Source organism: Eumetopias jubatus, unplaced genomic scaffold, assembly GCF_037043125.1.
Source record: "Eumetopias jubatus isolate StellerSeaLion01/CBP00866 unplaced genomic scaffold, mEumJub1_p1.0 scaffold_8, whole genome shotgun sequence".
Classification (NCBI taxonomy): domain Eukaryota; kingdom Metazoa; phylum Chordata; class Mammalia; order Carnivora; family Otariidae; genus Eumetopias; species Eumetopias jubatus.
The window spans coordinates 44491592-44500996 of NW_028274814.1; the positions used below are offsets into that span (position 1 = coordinate 44491592).

At 53.8% G+C, this 9405-nt stretch overlaps 1 protein-coding gene across 8 annotated transcripts in view; it reads right to left on the bottom strand.

The window, feature by feature from the left end:
• Window positions 1–5363, bottom strand: part of CHD4 (chromodomain helicase DNA binding protein 4) — a 30322-nt gene extending 24959 nt beyond the window's left edge. For 6 of the 8 annotated variants that reach the window (XM_028120988.2, XM_028120985.2, XM_088025884.1 and 3 more), the window contains exons 1-4: window positions 5257–5363; window positions 4198–4375; window positions 507–628; window positions 90–305 (exon numbers count right to left, since the gene is read on the bottom strand). In XM_028120988.2, coding sequence (XP_027976789.1) covers window positions 90–305; window positions 507–628; window positions 4198–4297 — 438 coding nt within the window. In that variant the 5' untranslated portion in view covers window positions 4298–4375; window positions 5257–5363. The remainder of the gene's footprint in view (window positions 1–89; window positions 306–506; window positions 629–4197; window positions 4376–5256) is intronic. The other 2 variants (XM_028120987.2, XM_028120986.2) reach the window with 1 other exon arrangement.
• Window positions 5364–9405: the final 4042 nt, after the last annotated feature.

The following is a 9405-nucleotide window of genomic DNA, read 5'->3' on the forward strand; positions in this document are numbered from 1 at the left end:
AGACACTCGAAGGGGCAATGCAGTATGTGGGGGACAAAGGACAGGGCTGCTGACAGCAAGCACGGAACACAGGACAGAGGTCGAGGCACCTTTGAATCATCGTCATCGTCATCCTCCTCCTCCTCTTCCTTCCGCTTGGATTTGCTCTTCTTTTCTTTCTTAGGTCCAAGCTTCTTCTTCTTCTTCTTGCCAGGGGTATAATCGCTGCCCTCACTGTCTGAGCGCAGAGCCACCTCTTCCTCCTCCTCCACAAACTCCGGCCCCTCCCCAGAGCTGTCCCCCAGCTGCCGGCATAAGAGCATACGCTGGAGCAGGGAAAGGGGAGAGGGAGACAGACACACACATGCTACACACATGCTGACCTCAGGACAGCCCTGAGGCTCATCCCCAGGACCTGGGCCCACCACTCTAGAAGAAGAAACAAATGCCCCCCACCCCTCAACCGTTCTCATCAGAGCTTCTCCCTTCTTCTTCTTATTCCCCAAAACATCCAGTCACCCACTCACCTCCTTTTTTTGGCGCTTGCTCTTAGGGATTTTAGGGTCCCGGGGTTTCTTAGGCTTTTTCTTCTTCTTGAGCTTTGGAGTCTCTGCTTCTGACAAATCCTCTTCTGGGTCCTCTTCATTTTCTACGTATATTTGGCAGAGAGAGGCAGGTAGAGAAAAGATCAATAGCAAAAGGTTAGAGCCTAATCCAGAGGCTTTAGACTATTCCCCCACCTCTTGTCCCAGATTCCACTGAAGAGAACTGCTATACTCACCACAGAAGGAAGCTGATACTCAGGACAAAAACAGACAAAGAGAGAGCTGTATATACCCGAAATAGGCCTGTCAGGCCAGATCAGGCCCACCTCGGGCAGCTGTCCAGACCCCTGCCTCCTTTCCCTCATCCCTAACAGGAGTCCTCTATATGTGCACCAGGGCGGCTGAAGCAAGCTGCTTAGAGTTAACCAAATAAGAGAAATAGGTCTAGACCTTCCTCTAACTGTCCACCAAACAGCCTACAAACCAGGGAATGAAAATGAAAGGTCCTACCCATAAGGCAAAAACGAGAGAATACACCTTCACTACATTCCCAGAACGCTATCAATGTCCAGGGGTCCCAGAAACCACACCCTTCACTACCCACTTTGGGTCATCATTGCTTAAAACCACCAGAATCCTCAAGCCCCAGGTTCAGTTGTCAGCCCAGTATCACACCCACTCCCAAACATAATTTCCTTTCCCCATCTCCAGCCCCACTGTTCCTCCCCAGCTTCTCCTAGGTCAGTAGCCTCTTCTCCCCAGGGGCCCAAATCAGCCCAGCTGTCACCATCTCCTCCACACGCCACCCCCCCATCCTCCTCCCATCTGGCTCCACCTCCTCCCCTGGCTGGAAGCACACACAAAGCCTGGGGTAATACTGAGAGCTCCTGGGCAGGGATAGGTGGGAAGGGGCACGAGGGGGGGGAGAAGGCCAGGACGCAGCTTCCTTTGTAACTAACACACATTCACACCACCTCCCTCCTCCCTCCTCTCTCTCCTTCTTCCTAAGCCACCCCCGCCCAGGGAGGGGGGGAGTGGAGAAGGGAGTGGAGAGAAGGAGGGAGTGCCTCACCCACTGAGGAGAGGGAAAATGGCTCCTGACCGCAGAAGCCAGCCCAGGGCACCCAGCTGCCAACATAGGACAGGAAGTAGCACGGGAGGGGGGTGGGGTTGAGAGAGGTAGCCGAGGAAAGACTACCCTCACAAAGACTTCCCAAATTACTACCTGGCGCCAGGTCCACATGACACTTCTCCTAACACCTATTCTGGGATGACACAGTTCTCAAGAGGCCACTCTTAATGTCCTAGGCAGGGAAACCCAAGACAAACATGAAGGGTAATACAAGAGGGACTGGGTTACTCCGTCAATCATAATTATTTCTCCAATCATCAGGGCTAAGATTTAACAAAGGCTCAGTGGAGCTATGGTCAGAGCATACAACCTTCTCAAATTTTTGATATCCAGAAGATTTACCTTGAGGAACGGGAGCCCACGAGAAGTCTCTACAACTCAGTTTCCTCCTCACCACCTACCTCCCGAAGAGTCCAAGCCATAGATCCTAAACCACCTCTCACAGATGAGAAGTAGCCACCTAGCCAACATACGGGAGTGATGTCTACACCAAGAAAAAAGGAGCAGCACCTGGACAGTGCTGGACAACAATATGCTTCCTTCAATCCTACACATGCTCTTCGCCCCTGACCCCAGAACTAGCCCTAAAATGCTTCTGGCTCCGCCCTTCCTGAGCAAGGCAGATACTAGGGAACATGAGACATTAAGCTTGACAAAGCACCATCAGCCTCCCCCCACTCAGCCCAGGATCAGGCCAGGCATAAGAAAGCCCCTCCCATTCCCTTGGGAATGGAACACCAGCCTGGATCTCACCAGAAAGAACCATTTTCTTCAGGCTTCTCCCCAGCAATCCCCATGTCGTCCCCCTCACTAATCAGTTACAGCTCTTGGTTCCTCGTCTCCCTCACCTCCATAAAAGCTGGATATAAGGACAAACCCATGCAGGTGGAGGGGACACCCATCCTCCTAAGACCCCCAAACTTCTCAAGCAGATACTGTGCTAAGACAACATGCGGCAAAGTAGCTGAGACTTAAAAGATTTGGGAAAGGGGCAGGAATGGGGTGTGGCAAGTGGAAAAACTGGGTCATGCTACAGCTTGGGGCAGAGTTCACCCTGGGAGCCTGCACAGCTCCCAATCAACACGGCGGCAGCCCCAGACCAAGGAGCCAATGGGAAGCCAAGATGTGGAACCAACATTGGCTGGATAGCACTACTACTCCTTTGGCCCCTCACAGAAAGGATCAGATCATATTACCTATACCCCCACCCCACCCCCACCTTGGGGAACAGCACAGAAATTTGCCACCTGGGCCTACACAGTGATGAGACCCAAACCGAAGTTTCTTATCCCAACAACTGAAGACTCAGTAACAAGACTGACCCCTCTCCTAAATGGCCTCAGTTTCAAACGAAGACTTCCAACTTAGAAGACGCCAAATGTAGAAACATCTTTCCCAGACCACCTCAACTTGCTGCTAAAGCTAAGGAAAGAGAAGGCAGAAGTGAAATACGTTTGATGGGAAACAAAAAACGGGACCGGAAAGCTCCGGAATTAAAGGAAAAATAAATATAAGCAGAGGATAAAAAAGAGGCATGAAAAAAAAAAGCTCGAAAAAAGGTCAAGGAAACAAGTAGGGGACTTAGCTAAGGGCTCTTTAAAAGGAAAGACAGCCGAAAGAGACATCCACTTAGATGCATGACATCAATCACCATTTGAGAAGAGACAAGGGCTACTCCAATCAGGCAGGGTGATTATAACCATACGGGTTTGGCCAGTCCAAGGAGCCACCCCCAAACACAGACAGAACAACCCCCAACACACCTACACAAACACTTCATGCCACCAGCCCAAACCCTAGGCTCCCTGCACCGAGGCAGAAGCCTCTAGGAAAAAAGCCTATATTACGTCCACTTGCCACGGGAAGGGGGGGGGTGCCCAGGGTGTCACCTCTGTTCCTTTGCCCCTCCCTAGTACATCCTTCAGGCTGTGACATCCTACCCCTAGCCCCCATCATTTCCCCACTTGAAACATTCCAGCAATCTGCCTGGCTAAAAGCGCTGCACATCCCAGCTGAGGAGCGCAATTCAAACTTCACACAGTTGAGACAGCACAGAAAACCGGTAACTGATCAGAAGCTAAAAATAATCAGATAGAGAGTAACCAGCACTCCCTCTCTCCTTTCCACGCCAGCAACCACAGGATCCTGCTAACACAGATGACCTGCTGGTCTCCAACATGCAATCCTCAACACCCACCCCCCACCCCCACCCCGCCTCCAGGGGTCCCAGCCACCTGCATTCCTCCATGGACCCACACAAGGTAAGGTCGGCCAGCCCAGAGAGCTCCCTCAACCGGGAATTGCATAGCATTCCTGAAGACAGACAGTGCAGCAAGCTTGCATCTCGGTCCCAGAGCCCAGGAGGCACATGGCTTCCACCCCCTCCCACAAGAGCTCCGCAGAAGGGAACCACTCCCTTCGGATGCCCTCCACCTCAGACTCTGCACAGAGAGAGAGAGAAACTCAACCCTGCCTCACCAGAGTCGCTAGGGAGGGCCCAAATGCCTCCTTCCTGCCCTGGGCCCTTGGGGAAGATGTTACCTGGGTGGGGTGGGGGCAGGCTGTTGTTCAAAAGTGCATCCATATCTTCCTCCTCGCTGCCCGCCGAGCAGGGGGACGGGGAGCCCAGGCCCGACGCCATCCCCTTCCGCTCCCGGCCAGGGAATTGGCCCAGCTGCTCCTGCCTGCGGCCTGGGGCCCTCTACACTGGCCCGAGTCACTGTGCGGGGGAGGGGGGAAAGAAAGAGAGAACAGTCAGTGACGCGCACTGTCCCCCTCCCCCACACCCACCCGCTCTTTCCGCCCACCACCACCAGCGGCCCCCCCACCCCAGCCACCCTAGCAGGGCACCCGAGCCACTCAGGCTGAACTTAGTTCCACACTCCTCGAGGGCAGCCCGGAAGCCGGCTCCCCAACCGGAGCCCCCCAGATGAGCGGGAGCGACGCCCCCGAGGGCAGGCTGGTGCAGGCGTGGGGAGGGGGAGAAACCAGGCTGGACCGAGCAGGGTGTGACGGGGGGTGGGGGAGGGAGAGGGGTCCGAGTGGCCACGGCGCGGGGGGGGGGCCGGGGGAGGCGGCAGGCGGCGAGGCGCTCGGGGACACAAGGTCACTTGGGGGTGGGGGGGGCGCCTCCCTGCGCCTGGGGAGGGGCCAGTCCCCAGACAGGGCAGCTCTCCAAAGCCTGTCCTCTGGGACAACTCAGGTTCTCCCGAGGAGCTGCGGGGCCGAGGGGGCGTGGAGGCTCGGGCGCTCCAGGGGGCTGGAGGCTGGGACGCGGGGGGCAAGGGATCGCCCACCGGGCAGGGGGCCGGGCCACGTGTCCCGGGGGGCAAGTGAGCAAAGGGCGAGGGGGCGGGCGCCGGGCATTGTGGGAGACCAAGCCCGAGGTGGGAGTCGCGGGGAACAAGACTCGGGCCGGCTTAGGGCGGGGGTGGGGGGGGCAGGGCGCCCTGCAGGCAAAGGAAAGGAAGGGTCGGCTCCTCTGGGCAGGGGGCGGTCCGCGAGTCCGGGACGTCTGAGGAAGGGGTGGGTGGAGGGATGAGCCTGGGGGCTGGTCGGGCTGAGGGGGGCGTCTCTTTGGGAACCCCGCGCTCTCCTCACCCCGGAGCCGCCGCAGGTCGCGCTGGGTCCGGCCCGGTGTCACTCCCGCTCCGGCTCCTCCTCGCCGCGGCCGAAGGGGGGAAAATGGCTCCGGCTCCGGCGTCGCCTCTTAAAGGGCCCGAAACACCGGCCGGGAAATCCCACCGCACAGGCCCCGCCCCCCCACGGACAGCCCATAATAACCTCAACCAACTCCAACCCCCCCCTCCACTACCGCCACCCTCCTCCCTAGGTCTCCCGGGCAACCCCCGCCCCCTCGTCGCTCAGGCAACCATTTGCCACGCCCCCTTCGAGCGCGCGCGCGCGTGTCACCCGGGCAACCACCCACCTCCTGGCCATCCCATAATACACACGGACACCCCCCCACCACCACCACCACCCCCCCACACACACTCCATACACCTATATGCCAAAGCTGTTGACATCTCATAATATTGCAGACCTTTTGCAACTAACCCTTTCCCCACCTCAGACATCCCATAATAGCCATCCTTTGCCAACTTCTTCACTCTTGGCCCCTAATGCTAACATCCCATAATAATTCGTCACCTCTCCTTCCCCATGGCCATCCCATAATAAGCACCCCTCCCAGCACTTCAGCCTCACAGCCCATAATACTCATCCCCATCCCCCACAGACATCCCATAATAACCACTCTTCATCCACCCCCAGTTTGATATCCCATAATAGTCAGAAACTACCCCCCCCCCCACATTACAACAACGGACACTTCGGCCTCCTCCCACACACATCCCGTAATAATCAGTTTCCCACTTTCTATACTGACATCCCATAATAACCAACCCCCTCGCCTGAGCTGCCCTCAGCCCCTGCACGCTAGGGTCTAGATCCTCACACCACCACCCTCAGCCTTCATACATTCATTCTAACTCCACAGCCCATAATAACCACTTCTTCTCTGTCAAAGAGATATCCCATAATGATCCGCAGCCTTACTGCCACCCTACAGATGGACATCTAATCTCCTTTTCTCTAAACGCTGGAAAGATATCCCATAATTTTACTCCCCCACCCACACCCCGATATCCCATAATAATGTCAAGGAGCCCATGGTCCACCAGACATACTATAATACTCCCAGCGCAGCCCAGTGTCACATCCCATAATGCTTCATCTCCAGCCACCACCCCTATACCTACCTTTCCAGCCAGGCATCCCTTAATACTCATATTCAAACCTCCCCCACCCCCACAGGCTGTCAGTCTATTCTAACACCCAGAGCCACAAGGGTGAAGCAGGCTACCCACACTGCCCTGTGCCGGCCCCAGCTTGTACACACCTTTATCCCTTTCTGGGCCAAAGCAGTATCCTGGCATAAGGCCTCTTGATGTCTAGAACAAACCCTACCTTCCCTCATCCCATCATTTCCAGACACTCAGGGACTGAGAGTCAACCTAGGATCCCACCCAATCCCACCAAAATCCAGTTATTCTCCAGATGCTTACCTTCAGCTCTTAAGTTTTGAGTAAGGCCAACCAAATACCATGCTGACCAGATGAGCCATTTACATGAAGTTTAATTCAGCCACAGTATCCCATAATAATTATAAACTCTTATCTTTAGAAAGGAGTGTTTAGACTATTTCTCAACATTTCAGCAGCCCTTCTCCCACGTCACCCTGCCTCCCCAGGTCAGGTGGTCCAACACACCTGGGCCACTCCCATGGATGGATATCCCACCATGATGTGAAGTGAGGATCCTGCTATACATATGCCAAGAAACAAGACCCGCTCTCCCTCTCCTCACTGCTACTCATGTTCATTCAACAGATGCTGCCAGGGTACCTAGGAAGGCACCAAGCTGGGCACCACAGGGAATGCAAGGACCACAGGTGCCTCCCTTCAAGAAGCACAAACAACCCATCAAACTATGAGACAAGATAGAATGTCTGATGTCAAGGGAACACTGCTGAGTGCTATTTCCCAATTTCCTGTTACAGAGAATAAAACAAATCCCAACTGGTCTCAAGAGAGATCAGATCCCAGTAGAGGTTCTTGATAGTCCTTCTAGAGGCTAGAAGGCATTCCAAAAGGACTTATGATATAAATGGGTGGTCAAGATATCTCCTATCCGTTCCCTACTGCACTAAGGGATTTTGATTGGAAAGCAATGTCCATCTATCCAGTGTTTCTAATACTGAATTCCCATAATATCATCATGTGCCTCCTTCTTGAGAGACACTTAACATGCCAGGATTGTTATCCTCATTCTTGAACACCAAATTCTGCTCACCCTCAATGTCCAGTATTTTTTAGCCACCTTCTTGCTTATATCCTGAAGTCTCATACTTCCAACTGCCCCCATTCTCATCTTGTTGGGGCCCCATTCTCCCTCCAAAAAAACCCTTTGATGTATATAATATTCACCATCTTCCCTCCTCCCATGTACAAGTCAACACTCCAGGATGCCTCCTTCATTCAATTATGCTACAAGGTAACCTTTCAATGTATACCCTCCCCTTTCCAGACTGGGCCTATCTTGCAGGTACCTTGGGCACCCAGTCGTGGGAAGTCCAAGAGCCCAGTCTTAACACCTGTTAGCCCTCAGAGAGCCTGATCCCATAAAACTGTCACTTTTCCCTCTTCCTGATCCCCAGGGAACCAGGACCCAAGTGAAAACCAATGTCCCAGCACCGCTGTCTTCCTGCCCCCAACCCCCAAGGCAGAGATAATGTCTTTCTTTGCTCTCGTGTACCTTTTTCATACAAATACAAGACCTATGGCAGTGGCACAGGTGGGCGAGAAACCGGAAAGTCCTCCTACGAGGAGCCTTCCTGATCAGCAGTGAGTAGGATGAACCTCACATGGTCTCTGCATTGCTCTTTTTATCTCCCTTTCCTAGAGAAAGGGCCTGGCCAGAGGACTCTGCCCTCCCCTGGGAACCCAGGGCTGGAGATGTGGCGAGGAGAAATAAATTCAGGAGAGGGAAGAGCTTGCTTGCCTCAAGAAGTTACCATCCCTTTGCTTCCAAGCAGAACACCAGTGATGCTGATACATCTTTTCACCCACTCCTACCTGACTGAACTCCCTGGACCACCCTTTTGGCCACATCCCTGTGGCGTGCAGGCCGTTTCCCCCATTCTGCAAGGCTGCCATAGTCTTCCTCGTTCAAATCTCATGATATCAAGATTGGGCCCCATTCGTTTGTGCAAACCGTCCCCCATGACTGTTCTGAGTACTAAGGATGAACCTTGTACTCCTCACTTAGGGGAGAGAGGCAGCTCTTTTAAGATACCATAACGTGGGTATACCTTCTTTCAACAAGATTCTCCTTGGCATGTAGACCTGCTAGACACCTATTATGCCCTCCTCTCTCCCCTTTGCTCCAGGGAACCCAGCCTGCCTATGGGCCTCAAATTCCCTTCTGTGATGTCTCCATCTGCCCCACAGCCCTTTCTTCTCATCTATATACCCCATTACTAAGGTGATTCATAATATAAACCAGGAAGAGAGTTTTATAACTGGGTTGTCACAGCTCTGTGCCCGTGATTGTAAACACGGATCACTTTTGTCCCCCACAGTCCTCTGCCCCGAGCCCTGCCAGTTCTACCCACTTATCCCCTGCCTCATTTACTCTCCACCTCTCCCTGCTCCCAAAACAAGGAGAATGTTAGAATCCCTTCCTCTCTTCTTGAGTTCCAGAGAGGGCTAGGATATGTGTGTTTATGTATTGCTTTTGTGGTCTTTATGCTTCTTTGCTCCCCCACTCCCTACCCTGGCTCCATGCTACCCTTCCAGATAAATTACAAATAAGCCACTGGCATGATTGGCCCACAGAGACTAAGGGTGGGATAATCTCCTGATTAATGCACCCAGGGGGACAGCCTCTCTAGCCGGTTACCTTAGAGTTCTGTTTCCATCCCATGGTACAGAAGAACCTAGAATAACCCTCAGAGTGGGTTGTCCATGGAGTTTTCAGCACATGCTCTCTCTACATCTCTTTTCTCTGTGAGCCCCAGAAACTCTGCACATAAGAGGTCTAAGGGACTGGTGTTCTCCTGCTTTGTCAGAAAAAGGGCTTTGGAAGGACAACCTAGGGAAGAAAAGCCACACCGACAGTGCATTGTGATGGCTAGACAGGATGCAGGTGGTGTAGGGCCTGGGGGTGGGGGGGTGGGGTGACAGGCCA